The 15,267-nt window shown below is 38.5% G+C and overlaps 1 protein-coding gene and 2 long non-coding RNA genes across 4 annotated transcripts in view; 2 read left to right on the forward strand and 1 right to left on the reverse strand.

Annotated features, from left to right (window-relative positions):
* Positions 1–15,267, forward strand: part of sorbs1 (sorbin and SH3 domain containing 1) — a 52,754-nt gene that overhangs the window by 3,680 nt on the left and 33,807 nt on the right. The window contains exons 1-7 of one of the 2 annotated variants that reach the window (XM_077496413.1): positions 1,183–1,263; positions 10,341–10,383; positions 10,476–10,562; positions 11,627–11,743; positions 13,177–13,262; positions 13,393–13,528; positions 13,710–13,739. In XM_077496413.1, the coding sequence (XP_077352539.1) occupies positions 1,258–1,263; positions 10,341–10,383; positions 10,476–10,562; positions 11,627–11,743; positions 13,177–13,262; positions 13,393–13,528; positions 13,710–13,739 (505 nt within the window). In that variant the 5' untranslated portion in view covers positions 1,183–1,257. Of the gene's footprint in view, positions 1–1,182; positions 1,264–10,340; positions 10,384–10,475; positions 10,563–11,626; positions 11,744–13,176; positions 13,263–13,392; positions 13,529–13,709; positions 13,740–15,267 lie in introns of those variants that run through there. The other variant, XM_077496414.1, reaches the window with a different exon arrangement.
* On the forward strand, positions 1,621–3,414 carry LOC144001833 (uncharacterized). Its single transcript, XR_013278610.1, has 3 exons — positions 1,621–2,034; positions 2,402–2,488; positions 2,570–3,414. It is a non-coding gene; the product is annotated as an uncharacterized LOC144001833 (long non-coding RNA).
* On the reverse strand, positions 3,280–4,643 carry LOC144001832 (uncharacterized). Its single transcript, XR_013278609.1, has 3 exons — positions 4,348–4,643; positions 3,675–3,905; positions 3,280–3,404 (listed from the first exon to the last, which is right to left on the reverse strand). It is a non-coding gene; the product is annotated as an uncharacterized LOC144001832 (long non-coding RNA).

Consider the following 15,267-nt stretch of genomic DNA (forward strand, 5'->3'; position numbering starts at 1 on the left):
GAGTTTCACATGAGGATAACCTCATATAGCTTAAAATTGCTGAATTATTACACTGCTGTTTCTATTCACGTTTAGCCGCCATATCCGATGACTCAATTATCAAGTAGGTCTGTCACACGGGTTCTCCCAGAGTTATATTAGGGAACATGCTCAGAGCTTCCATTCCGTGCATCAGTCAAAACATCCAGCAGAGGAAGAATCTCTTCAGGTGTTCTCTCAGACAAAGATTGAACATGTCATTACCACTCACCTAATGTCCAGTACGGCCGATGAGCTAAGCCACAAGGAATATGAGCACAGCTGAGCTTGTTATCTAGTGATAGCATCAAACAACATTGTGAGCATTGTTTCGGTATCCCCAACTAAATTGCAGTCTTTCATCCTTTTCATATTTAACAAAACTCCTTTTCCTTAAATACAAATTGCAGTTAACTAATGTTAGTCTTGTTTTAGGCACCAACTATATTTTCAACACTGGAATTGTTTTTGCAGGGCATTTTTATGACATTTTATGATATTTTCAACATGTATTACATAGATCAAGATATTTTGCTAAATCTAACCCAAAACCATAGGTTTAGCCTCTTATTATTTTGCTTTTACCAGCTGAGCTGTTACATCAGAAAATATTTACCGTAAATAAACTAGCTAGCGGAGAACTGATATTATGGTGTAAAGTAATTTCAGTTATTGCTCTGTACATTTTATATATTTCTTTTACTCATCCATACATTTTCTTGACCGCTTATTCCACACAAGCGAGGGCTGCTGGAGCCTATCTCAGCTGGCTTTGGGCAGTAGGCGGGGTACACCCTGGACTGGTTGCCAGCCAATCGCAGTATATTTCTTTTATTAAAAGGTAAATACACACTGTGTCACTTTATTTTGTTGTGTAAAAGTAAAACAAAAGTTTTTGTCACACTTTCTCATTCAATTAAATGCCCATGGTGCTACTCATGCTGGTGTACGTACTCGCCTTGTCCACCTGGGGGCAATATAAAAAACACTTCTTCCTGGAATTCATAACTATTAGTACTACATTAACTTATGGTTCGATGAGTGAAAATGGACACATTTTTTTTTCAGAATAGATACATTGTCATTTACTTGTGTGTTACTTACTTAATAATAATATCAAATGAGCTTGTGCTTAATTTTTCTGCCTGGATGCACCGGCCAGTTGTATTACACCGGGGTGTCTCTTGACTTGATTCATATAGTTCTTCACAGAGGAGAAACTTGGAACGAATACAATATATGGCTGTGAGTACTATATTATTTGTCTACATGTTGCTGTACTGTTTGTTTTCAAATAGCCAATGCTTAAAAGTTTCTAACACTACCAAACAGTTGCTAATCGTTATCTATGTTAGCATTAGCCTTAGGCTCACAGACATAAAGGCTAAGTTGTGTTTGTTTTAAAAACACAACGTATAATTATCTTTGTTTTATTTTTAATTTGACAGTAAACTTCAACTGAGACTGACAATAAACAGTTTCAAGCCCCTTTTTGAAGAAAATTTACTAATTCTATCTTACACTGCCACCATACAGCACTCCTATCTCAACTTTGCGCTCACAACTCAAAGCAAAAACGCAAAACTCGTAAATAGGGGCAATAGGTCGCTTGCACATCGTAATGCATCATGGGAGTTTTTCCTTCGGGCGCCATATTGGGTGTCCGCCGGTTCACAAGGTACACTCGCGAGTTACACGGTAGAGCTTATCAACCTGATGTAATTTTCGCAGTATTTTCACGATTTACCGGAAGATCAAAAACAACGATACAGGCAGAAGGTGTCTCTGTGTGGCGGGATTGATCCTAATTACGTCCTGACCAAGGGTGATTTTTTTTTTGACGGAGAAAGCTTGCTGGCCAAATGTGACATCTCTGGACATCTTTCCCTACCTCGTGTTGACAACATGCTCCATAACACGCCAACAAATCCCTGGAGGCTTACAATTATTTTGTAAGCGGGTGGATACAGAGTGTAAACTTTAACATCGCATCAGAAGAAACGGTTGCTGTTGCACGTAAGTAAACCACATGGTGTTGGTAATTCTGCACACAAAAATGTTGATTTGTTCTCAGGCTTCCTGTTATCATTGTGTTTACATGCACAGCTGGGTTTACCTGATGTGGTTTTTCTAATAATTTTATAACAGGCAAATATGGCAGAGCGTATAAGAATAAAAAGTAACTGCACAGCCTCCCCGTGGCTTAATTAAATTTAATGCTACCCTTTCACTAGTTACATGTTACTTAATCAACTTATTCTAAATGGTTAAGGTTAACCACTATCAGAGGACGTATTTTTAGTTTCAGTTTCCAGTACAATAAAACGTGTTCATGGTAACTACTGAGCATACTGACAGCTTTTCTTATGATCTCACGGTTAAGGAGTCTGTCACAACACCCAATTTCTGTCTGGTGCCGGATGGCAACAATTCCCATCACTTGTCACGACAACACCAATAGTATGACCAGGTATGTATGGCTTTACTTTTTGTAGTTTCTTATTTAATTCTATGTTTCATATTTTCATTACAATGTTTGTAATATTTTCAGATTCAGGCACAGATGAGTTTAACTGGACGGACTTCTGCGACTTTGTGGTGTGGACAAAGTGTGATTGAGCGAGTCCACCCAGATCGCTCGTTTTGGCCAGCTGGAAAAGAGTTTTTTTTTCCCCAAAATCCCCTCCTTACCTGAACTGCTCGGGAGAGCATTTACTAGATCAGCAGTGGACTTCCAGTGTTCCTGCTCAGCCGCTGTCACCTACCACTTGCTCATGTACTTCAAAGATGCGGAATAAAGTAGTTTTTTGTGCTGCAGCAGATTGTAAAATCAAATGATATCACTTGAAGTGTGCCAATCTAGACTGCCAAAAGGACAGTGGTTTTGTGGCAAGTGTGAAACAAGGATTATTGGGAAAACTGTAACACAGTACTGGTACTTGTCTTACATTAAACAAATTTAAAAGAGAGCAACTTTTTCCTCTGTACATAGCATAATGAAAGTCATTGCGTACCCCATCAACATTACATCATACCGTCATCTCAGGATGGTAGGCACCTGTGCTAAAATAAACTACATTAATTAACAGTTCAATTTTTAACTCTGAAATTACTACATCTAATAATTATTCACTTCATTTTTTGTGCTTTTAGAAATAATAGAGATTTATGCCATTACTTTAAGAGGGACCATATTGCACATTGAGTCAAATCCTGTCATTTGTATTATGTATAGCTTTGTAAACAAACCCAACAATAGAATTTGTATAAACGCTGCCTTTATTAGCGCCAAACAAAAAGTCGCATGTTGTCCTCCTCCAATGCTTTGATGCTCGCCTTCGTTTCCATCATGTCATTGGCAATCAAGTCGGTGTGGCATGAGATCCCTAAAGAAAAAAATAAATAAAAAAATCAAAAAAATACGGTACCAGTAATAGGTTTAATATAGTAAAGTAGTATAGTTTTTTTGTCAGTGTAAAAGAAATGTACACATTTTGTTGCATTTTTTAATGTATGAACATTGCTACAGGCAAATACTTATTTCTATAAACACTTCCAAATGTCTCTAAAATATAAGGTGCGTGTACACACACAAACAAACACATACATTCACTCATGCATACAATATATCATGTAATGAATTCTGAGTGGCATACCAGAGTCAATGATGTCAGCAGTACTTGAGGGTACAGGTTACTGGAGCCATCTGGCTGCATAACTGCAACAATCTCTGCCACTTCGAGTCGTCTTTTCTTTGCTTGTCTCTCCTGTGCACGTTCATATCTTGGCACCGACTGGGCTGAGACATAGATGTTGTAACTTAGGACCCACCTTTAATGTTGGATCCCAGTCGGGATGATTGGACAGAAAAACGGGCGCAGGGCGACCTGTTAAAATAAACAAATATATAAACAAATAAAATATGGAAAGACTGGTTATTTTACCGCAGTAGGGTGGCCGTGAATAAGTTCTTTAGCATGATGTGTAGGCTACCGGGGATCTGTTTTCTTGCATCACCCCCGGGGGTCTGTTTTCTTGCATCAGCCCCTTCTGTCTCTTTTTTTTTTCCAAGTTTACATTTTGCCACCAAAAAACATGTTATCGGCATTAAAAGCCCAAGACTAATCAATACAATTTCAGCAGTAAACACTTTGCACTGGCACTACTTGGGTGAAAATGTTCGATATTAGCTTTCGACTAACGTCCGCTAGCCAGCTTGTACTACCGAACTTGCTTGCTCATGAATCCAAAACATAAGCAACTTGCCCATATATGGGCGGTCGAAACGTTATTAATCCTCATGCATTAAATAAAGGTAAACAAGCTTACCGCTCACAAAGTGATCGCTGCACACACGAGCCCAAAGTAACGACTTCCCTCCGGAGTCCGCACTCCTCTGTCTCCAGGCCCTGGTTCCTAATTATTTTCGGAATTCGGAAAAAAGACCGACCATTTTCCCCCTTGGCTTTGTTCGAACAGCCAACGATGCAGCAACAATGTACCATTTTAATCGCAGAAAACAAACGTGATAGATACGTGTTAGACCGAATCGCTACGTAAATGGAGGCCACCCAGCATGGCGACTACGAGAAATCCGAGGCGGAAGTGACGACATGTGCAAGCGACCTATTGTATCCCAAGGCAACACTGTATTTTATTATTGCCGTTCACAACCTCAAATTCGGGATCCCCTTTACATGTACAATAAAAACTCTTAAATCCTTTAGTATGCTCAATCTTTTTGTTGATCAAAGTTTGTTTGGGTTTTGAATTTATTTTACCATGAACAAATTGCCATCATATTGCCACTGATTTTAGACTGTGGGAACTGGGCAGACACAATACATTGAGTGAACCCACACAAACAACTATTAAAAACAAAAAAAACATGATGGTCGCATAAATACACTAATTTTTGCATTAAATTTTTATATTGTCAAGTAGTAAACACCCCAAGGGCTCTGGGCGCATGATCCATGATGTCATTCTTCGAGTATAGCCTGGAGGTCTCGATGAGAATAAGTAGCACCCTGGTTACTGTCAGCTTGTTGACATTCTTATTGCGCTTTCTCTTAAAGCCTAGCAGGCCTGTTAAAAGCCTGGCTTTGGAAACAATGTTTGTAAGAGACGATTTGTCCAAAGAGGACAACTGCAGAACCTTCACATGTGCCAACATGGTGTTTTCTAACCCTCAGATCTGGCCATGATTACATCCCAAACTTTTCATGGACACTGACCATACAAGCAGACAGGGATTTGCACATGTGTTAGAATTGACTTACATTTCCTCAACAGACCTCAAAATAAGCTCCCAAATGTAACACATAAAATTCATTAAAGCTGTTGCTTCTAATGTTACTGTGATATTTTCATTAGTGAGGTTTTAAAGAATTAATTGAACTGGTGTCCATGCAGATATACTTTAATCTCCTTCCATTATCAACATGAATATGTAATCCTTCTGCGAGGCCTATAATGACATGTTACATACATTTCCTTTTATGCTGCAGTTGTTTGAAATTGAACTTCAAATAGCTCGGTGGAGGAATGTGTAGAATCTCCTGCTGCTTTCCAAGGTGGAAGCTGTTTATGGAAGAGAGCTGGGAGGGTGCAGAGGGGGATTCTCAATTAGGATAAGCTGCTGCTCTGGTGCAGCCTTTTCGAGCCATTTTTGGAGCTGTCTGGTGGGATCCACGCACACTGCTGGATAGCTTCTCACCTATCTCCCATCCGTTGACAAAACAGAAGTCAAAGGGTGTTACATAACATCCCTTTTTAGTTTATAGTTGAGTGTGTGGTGAGGATGTTATTGGGGTAACGTAGCTCATTTGAAAAGACCACTGCTGTGTGAAATACATTATAGGCCATCTTGTGATCAGGTTTTTATTAAACTTGAGTTATTATTTTATTAAACTTGAGGTATTATTATTTTATTAAACTTGAGGTATTATTATTATTATTAGTAGTAGTAGTAGTAGTAGTTGAAAACCAATTAGTCTTTGGACTGAACAAAACTATTAAAGCCACAGTGTGTAATCTTTATCTTTAGCGCCATCTAGTGGTGAACTAATAATTCAATTTAAAAACCCACAATTTATTTCAAATATGTTCTATCACATCAACGTACAGTTTTTTTAATATACTGTAGTCATAGGTCTAGTAGTCACTAATTATATTACATGGCTGGAGTCTCTCCTTACAAGAGGCTGACATGTTTGGCCGCCATCTTCCTGCTATGGATGCCCAAAAGGACAACTTATCAAACGTAGTAAGCCCTGGTGCTGCTTGCATCGAGTGTTGAACCCTGTGGGTCGACCGCCGTTTACCTTACACAGCTGGGGCTTGAAGGTGGTTGTTGCTGAGTCCCGTGATTCGGGCTCCCGTCGCTTGTCACCATGTGCTTTGCTCTTGCAAGCTTTTGCTAGCTTTTTTTTTTTTTTTTTACTAGCTTCTCCCACTAACAGATCTTGTTAGCCACTCCACCCTATGGCTGCTAGCCGCTCTTGTTAGCTGCACTGGCTAAATTCAGCTTGCTAGGTCTTTTGGTGACGCTCGCTTATATGTTCGTTTAGAATTGGTGGTAGGCTTGCGAAGTGTGGTCTCTCTGAGCCACCGTAGTGTACGTGCTTCGAAATACTTCAGCTTTATTCTATTATAAGCGACATCTAGTGGTCACTTATTACCCAATGTGCCTTTAACTTCCATTTAAATGACTCTAAATTTTACCCAATCCCTTGATTGCGTAAATTTCATGGTGGCAATCCAACTAAAGTCACAGACTGTTTTGACTATTAACAAACTATTTATACCCTGAATGAAAAGTCCCGCTTCCCATTTGGCAACATACCTAGCATATATCAATTAACATACAAGCAATAGCAGACATAGTAGCGGCGCATCATGTTGACTGAAGAATGGAGGGGTTGAGTCTAGTAGCAAACTCTCATGGGAGGGGCAGGAGGATTTGGTGCGGCGGTCTGCGCGGATTCTGCAGAGTGGGTGCCACATTCCCAGGTGGCATGTGGTGACAGGTCCATCTGGGCACACCTGCTATCAGAAACAAACAGACCCCCTACATAGTCAAGGTTAAGGTCAACGCTGGGACGTCCTGCTCGGATCCCCTCAGATTAGCCAGACGTCTCAGGAGTCTTCAGAAGGTCTTGACGCATGCGGACCGTGAGCTGGATGTAGCATCACTCAAGACAAGTTTGCTCTTCCACGTGTAAGTAAAGTTTAGTCATACTTATGATTGTGTAAAACGTTCAGATTTTTGGGTAAGTACTTTATCACAATCAAAACTAATTAGTTCATGTGAGCATTCATCTACTCCTTTGGGGAGGTTTAGGGTTAAGAAAGTTTGAAACTTAACTACTGTAAGATGTAAACAGGACAACCAAGCTTAGTAGGACTCTTGCTTGCCTGTTTAATTTTTTCTAGCAGTAAAAAGTTGATAAATTGTAGCCCTTATCTATTAACCTCACAGTGTTCCAGTTGTAGAGGAGAAACAAACTTGTTAGATTAAATTGCTTATTGGTGTGAATGTGAGTGTAAAGTGGTTACTTGCCTAGATTTGCCCTCTGATTGGCTGACAACCAGTCCATCCAGCGTATACCCACTCGTCTTGCCCATAGTCAGTCAGCTGGCATAGGCTCTAGCTCGCACGCGACTTTAATTTGGACAAACACTGTAGAAAATTGATGAACACATTTTCAGTTTAGGCTATGTTTGATTTCCCATGATATTCTGTTTATTAACTTGACATGTGATTACAACCCTGCAAATTTTACGTGTGATCTATCTTGCACTCGTGTCTAGCCAGTAGCCAATCACCGCTTAACATCTCATGTGCTCATTGTCATAACTCATCTCATTGTGCCTTCCTTGTCCAATCACTTCCTTGTGTGTCTCGCCTGATGAGCTCCTTCCTTTCCTTTGTGTCATCTACTCATTAACTGTGTTTACATGCAGTTAATAATCGGGTTAAGGTCAAAATTCCGGTTTCTCAAACAGTCGGGATAGCCATGCGTGAGCGGGCAGTTACTCCCGTGTACATATCCCAGAACCCGTGACATACAGGCAAATTGAGGTCTTTTCTGCTTTTAATTTTCTATGGTCAATAAAAGACATTATTATGACATCACTCACCATTCTGATAGTCTAAACGTTTTGAACAATAGTGTACACACGTGGCATTTTCGCTGTAGACAGAAAATAATGTGAAAATGGTGCGGAGAAGTGAATGTATTCAAGCTAGGTTTATCTAGCGAGTTGCAACATAAGATGGCCGCCGCGTTCCTGTATGCAAAAGACCAAAATTCTTGACAAATAGAGCATGTTTAGAAAACAAACTATGTTTCTTTCAAAGGATGTACCCCAATCACATTTATATGACCAAATATTTGCGTTAGAAAAGGGATAACACAGGGCTCTGATTTGTGTTTTTAAAAACCTCGATAAGAGCGCACATTCAGGTTTTTGCCCATGTTTACATGGACTTTCAAACTTTGAATATTGCCAATACTCGGGCTTTGAAAAGGGTTATTGACTGCATGGAAACGCAGTCTTTCTGTACGATACATTGTTGTCATTACCGTGTTTCTATTTCTTCTTTTATTGTTGCCACATGCCGTTCCTGTGGTTCATGTTTTACTCCTGAATTAAAGTATTTAGTTTTCGCCACATCATTGCTTTTTCTCACACGAGTCACCTTATCTTGTTTGTAAAACTCCATTATTTTGGTTTCATAAAATTGATCAACAATGCACATTATTAGTGTGTGTTTGTTTCTCAATCGGAATATAAAATTTGAAACTTCATCTAAATTTTGAGTTGTCTCAGTTCGAATGTCTCTTGGCTTCTCATTTAATATCCTTTTTCTCATCATGATCACTGTTGGCCATCCCACAGCTTCTGAACTAGTCACTACTCATTTCCTCAGAACAGATAAATCTCTTCTGAGGCGTCTCTTCCTAAAAAGGCCCGGAGTAATCTTTGCGCTTGTGTTTATTCGCCAAACTGAACATTGAGAGTTGTCATCTCGTACTTTATCATTCTCTGCAGTCACTGCCTTGGATTCATATTAGGATGTGTACGAAGTAACTGATGTCGCTGGTGGAAGTAGTGAAGTAGTGAAATGACATTGTTGATACTTGGTTTGACTCGATTAGGCTCGCAGGCTGTCAAGTTACCCAAGTGAGGATAAGCAGTAAAGAAAATGGATGGATTTCTGTTTTATAGTGTATGGGAATACATCCGAATTTTGTGATAGTCGGCAAGATTTTAATGAAGACTGAGTGATATTGTTAAAAGGGTTCTGTTTCATGACCCCTTTGGATGTATTTGGATTCACTCCAAATCCCTCCAACCAGTGTGTCAGTGCCTTTTCTTGGAATCTCAAAAAAGTCTCTTAAATCAGTGGTGCTGGCTGTGCTCAAAAGGAGGCCCGGTAGAGTGATGGAAGTGTTTTTCGGTTTTTACACTGTTGCCCTTGGTGTTCCCTCTGCATGCAACACTGATGACGCTCCGACTTACACGTTCAAATGGATAAATCTAATTTCTTTAGTGCAGAATGTTAGCATATTGCACATGTAACACCCTTTGTTATATTGTCTTCTGTATTTTCAACATTCAAATTAGACATGGGGGACCTGATATTACTAAATTTTTAAATTCTAATTCAGAAAGATGAATTGATCCCCATGGAGCACTTAAGAGAGCAAAAGGGCGGCACAGTTATTTACAGAAGTTAGAAGGCTGTAGTGGAAACAATCTACATTCCAGAATTAGTTATTTGAAGAGTCGTGTCCTCCTTATTAGGTGTTAAGTCTTACCCAGGATATTTTTCTTCACAACACTCGGGGTCAAACTTTTATTTTACTACATTTCAGCACATCTTCCCTCAGTTCTTTCTGGCTCTTTTTTCAGTGTACGTATCTCATTTCTGAGTTTGAATATGGTTTGATTACAAGTACTGCCAAGCATGCATGCAAACATTTTTTTTTTTTTTTTTTTGCTTTAGTTGTCACAGTTCTTCATTATGAAATACATACACGCATGTGATGGCCAAAAAGTTCAGCCTGATCCACAGCTAATATTAGAATCCCTGGTGGGAAAGTGGTTTAGTGTGATGCAGCTGGTCCAGATGAAGTTGCACGCATCACCCAGCAACACAGTTGTCATCAATCTAATTTTGTTTGGTGACTTTTTCCCTCCAGCAAGACAAAATATACCACTTGTCCTAGTTAAGCATTTTTGCTTGATTGTGTTGTTTGATCAATGAGATAGAGCATTGTTTTGTTTGTTGATATATCTGCACATCGCAGGGCTCCCCAGAAGAGGGCAGCGTGTCACCGAACCCAACTGCCAGTAAGTCTGCACAAAGTTGATGGAACTCTCTTCTTATGATGCAGAACACATTAAAGTGAGCTGTTGTCTCTGCATGCATGTGTGCACTTGAGTCCCGTCAGGTCGTCGGGCTGTGAGCACCGTCAGGATCACGCCTCTGTCAACCATGAAAGGATCCCCTGACCTGATTCCTTCTGCAGGTGATATTTCCCTCCTTCTCCTCATTAATCTTTCAGCGCGTACAAGTGTGGGACACCTCACTCCCCAATGAAAACCTAGAAGGATGTGGAATCATGTTAATAACGTGGATGCGCTGTGCTCTACTTCCTGCTCTGACTGAGTGGTCTCAGCAATTAGTTTTACATGAGAGGGTATTAATTAGATGGCCTGGTTAGTATGTTCTTTTTTTGGTCATTTGAGGCACGAGGAGGCGAAACCTGATTTTGGTGTGTACGTTTTTAGGGGATATTCTAGGGTTGTGCAATTAATCTAAATTCAATTACAATTTCAATTACTAAACTCCACAATTACAATTAATACTAATTTTTGAGATTGTTTAAATTTATACATTTGCACCTTTTTTTTTAAGTTTTAAGATAACTAATTTAATACATTTTGTTTCATCCAAAAGGAACTTGCATAATTATAGTGTTTCAAAGAATTTTATTTGTCTTCATATTTTTTTTTTTTTAGTAGTTTTTAACGTTTAAACATTTTCTTGTTTTGTATAATAAAAATTGTTCTACTGCACAATGGACATGTTGCACTCCAACTTCAAGTTTTTGCCAACTTAAATAAATCAATATATACATATTTTTATAAATATATATATTTTTGCAAATTCTCTTTGTTTCAAAAGGAACTTACATAATAATATTGTTTCTGTTTTTTTAATTGGTCTTAATATTTTTAAATGTGTAAACCTTTTCTTGTTTTGTACCAAAAAATAAATCATTGTCTGACTGTACAGTGCATAAGATGCGCTCCAACGTCACGTTTTTGCCAACATAAATAAGTAAATAAATAAATAAATAAATACATTCTGTTTGTTCCAAAAATAACAAAGTGTTTTTTTATTGGTCTTAATATTTATAAACACTTAAACATTCTCTTGTTTTGTACCAAAAAATAAATAATCGTATGAATAATTGTGATTTCAATTACTGACAAAATAATTGTGATTATCATATTTTTTCCCAAAACCGAGTAACCCTAGGATATGCACTAAGATGTCTTTTGAAAAGTTAATGAAAATCATTTTCAGGCCTCGACCCCAGCAGGGTGTGCAAAGGGAAAGGAGTGGTGACACTGAGGGCCACCCTCGTGCACTTAGACGATGAAGGCAGCGGCGGTGCGGGGCCCAGCGTCGTCGCAGCACCAGGTAAGTCACCTAAGCGGATGCAACAACTGCTTCCCAAAAACTGTAATACTGTGACACCAAGGAATATGTTTGTTTTTTTTTATGTCTTTTTAGCACACTCGAATAAAGTGTAACTGCACATCCACTACAGTAGGTGGCAATGGCTCTCTCATTGTTAGAGTGTGTCCAGGGAGTATTAACGCTGGGTAGGGTTTGCGCACACAGCACAGAAAAGACCATATGAACAAGCCCTTATGAGACACCATGGAAAAATATTTAATACTAACAGGGATGAAAAGAAAAGCAACGAGAGACTAAAACGAAATGTTAATAAAGTTATTTATGTTGTAACTTAATCTATATTTCTTTTTTGTTTGTTTTCTTTAATGTTAATAAGGATACAATGTTATGCAGAGGTGTACTTATAACAATTTTATCGACAAATTCTACAATTGATAGTCGCGACCGATAGTTGGAGGGGCAGAAAAGGTTTTTTTCTTCCTAGGGTGGCTGTAACAGAAAATACCTGAAGCGCTGAATTAGATCCATGAGGGAAAAAACATGGCTTTTATGTAGCAAAAGTACAGACACTTAACATGTCAAAAATGTTCTTAACAGTATGATATTTGCGTCCCCATTAGTACATGGCATTGTGATTAATTTTGATTTTGTGGAATATGAATTGGGCAGCAAAATCCACTCATTTTTAATCCGTCTCAGGGGGCGGCCATTTTTGCCACTTGCTGTCGACTGAAAATGACATCAGAGTGACTAAGGGCTCAGTTAACAATCGTCACAGCTCAGTGATGTCATTTTCAGTCGAGTGGCAAAATGGCAGTATGATATCCTGATTTTTAGGCTGGCAAAAAGAAAATGTAGACAATAACAAAGTACTGTATTTGAACTTTTACCTTACAAATACTTCCTACCACTACTTTTAGTTTGTTTATCTGTCAGACTTATGTAACTAATCATGTTTTGGAGTACATCCGTCGTTGTTAGGCAACTCTGGGTCATGACAAAGGGCAATTGCTCATATTTTCATTTGTGTGTCAAAGAGCTCTTTTGTAGTGACGTGCCCACATAGCACTTTGCTGCAGAGGCCTCGACTGTGGGCCTGTTTGTTGCGATGAGCACATCGGGACAGTGCTGGAGGCCAGCCAAGTCTTTTGGGGCGATGCTTTAATTGTTGTAGAGTCGGACTATAAAGGCCACAGCAACAATGAGGCTTTGCAGCTCACTGAATAGGCGCTTTGTTCCGATGACAAAATTCAGAGGTTGTGGGAGAATCTTTTTTTTTTTTTTTTCCCTTCCTTTTTCCGGGGGATATCAACATAGCTACCGAAACGAAAACATTCTCTGCTTGGGATTGGTTTGATCATTAATTAGCTGAATTAGAATTTGCTATTGTTGCTGTAGCAGCTGTTAAATAGAGATTGTGGGACTTTTTGCAGGTGTCTGCTCAAGCCAGATGAATGGAGGCTTGGCCGAGGGGCGCGGTAACATCACACTTGATTTCCCACCTGTAAACAACTGCCAGGTATGCCTTCTACCACCTCAAGTCTGTGTTATTTGGGCAACTTTCAAATGTATTAGTTATATCTTCATTTTATTGAGTGTATCATCCATATCAATATACTGTAAAATGTTTGTATTTGTGTCACTTTTAGGCCAGTTCACCAGAAAGCATCAAAGAAAATCAGGCCCCAGCTACATGTGACAATTATTTCCCGTCACCCCCTAGCTCCATCTACCCCTGCACGAGCACTGTTAATCCCACAATAGTTCTGCTGCAACACAACAGAGGTGAGTCAGCCCAGTCTTTCAGTTGGTGTGTGCTTTCAACATTCTAAACGTGTCCGTCATGTTTCATGTTTTCATTTCGAATGTCCTCTTGCTTCGTCATTTTCGATGCTGCACCTAACCTGTGCTTCCACTGTGTTACGTTGTTCTCGCTGGCCTCGTCCTTGTCTTTCTCCCACAACAGAGCAGAAAAAGAATCTTTTGCACTTGGAAGGTATGCTCTGGGCTCTTGCTGCATTTTTTTTCTACTCTCAATGCAATGCAATATTTAATGGTTAGAAAATTTTACTGGATCGTTAAAGCAAATCATGGGCATGGTGATTCCTCTTTTATTAAATATGGGTTAAACCAAATATATTTTCATGCTTTATTATTGTTTACTACAAATTAAATTGTTTTAATCTTTTTAGCATTAGTTTTAATTGATTTCTCCTTTGTTATTCAGATTTTTGAATACATTTTGATAAAGAAAAAAAGTAATAAATAAGACTAATACAACATAAAATAATAAAACAATAAATTAATAAACAATTAAATAATAATGTTTTTTAATTTTTAAAATTAATGAAATTTTTAATTTTCTATTAATAATTAAATAACTAATTTTTAATGCCTACGTTGTTGATGAGTCTCCTCAATCTTTCTCTGTCACCCTCTCCCATTAACTCATTTGCTCCCAAAAGCGTTAAAATAAAATACATTCTATTTTAAATGTATTAAGTGTTCCAAAGACATATTTATTCGTTTTTTTATGCTAGAGCATACAGAAGGCTTTGATACGTCCTCTCAATTGCAGAGAACGGGTGAAGCAATGGTAGTAATTAAAAAAACGGCCAGCAGATGGAAGCAAAGTATAAAAGAACAACCAGGGTCATGTTGAAAACAAGCTGTTTCCACATGATTCTAAACAGATTTGTGAATAATAATGAAACTTCGCTGCAGTCTAATGCTAATTGCTGCAAAACAGGAACAGATAGAAATATGCTTTTTTTTTCTGATGAAAGAAGAGGCTCTAATCTTTCATGTTTCAAAATCCAGTAAAATAGAACGAAGGGCGTTGCTTCAGTGAAAATGGCTGGGAGTGAATGAGCTAATGAGGCATGCACAAATTTTCTAATTTCTTGATGAATGTAATAACCCTGAATAATAGCCTTTTGATTTGGAGGTATATTTGCATAATCTAATGAGATCCAGTCTAGATTGTTGTGGTTGATGTTTGCAGTGTTGTAGTGTACAACTGAGAAGTATTTCGAATAGGGGATGTTCAATATCACTTTTTTTTTTCTAGACCGATACCAGTATGAGTACTTATTGTACTTTTTGATGAATAAAATTTCATTTAATATAATGACAAAAATTATGAACAAAGACCTTTGTTTCTGGAGCATTTATGATGATTCACTGATATGTCAGGATCATTATTAGGCTACTGCAGAGCTTGCTGATGAGGTGATCATTTGAATCAGGTGCGTTAGAAGAGGGAAACATCTAAAACATGCAGTATTCCGGTCCTCGGGGGCCGGAGTTTGACACCTGGGATTTATTTAATGTCAGATTTTGTTTGCCTTAAGTATTGGTGGATACCTGGTATCAGTATCTGGCCACCCATCCCTAGTTTTGGAGGGCAGACATGTTGTTTTGGACTTGCCAATGACAGTGATGACCCGAAAAGCAACAATGCCACTACAGACTACAACCACAATAATAAACGTATTTTTAAAGCTATACTTCTCACAAAGTGA

The sequence above is a fragment of the Festucalex cinctus genome, chromosome 14 (genome assembly GCF_051991245.1).
Source record: "Festucalex cinctus isolate MCC-2025b chromosome 14, RoL_Fcin_1.0, whole genome shotgun sequence".
Lineage (NCBI taxonomy): Eukaryota > Metazoa > Chordata > Actinopteri > Syngnathiformes > Syngnathidae > Festucalex > Festucalex cinctus.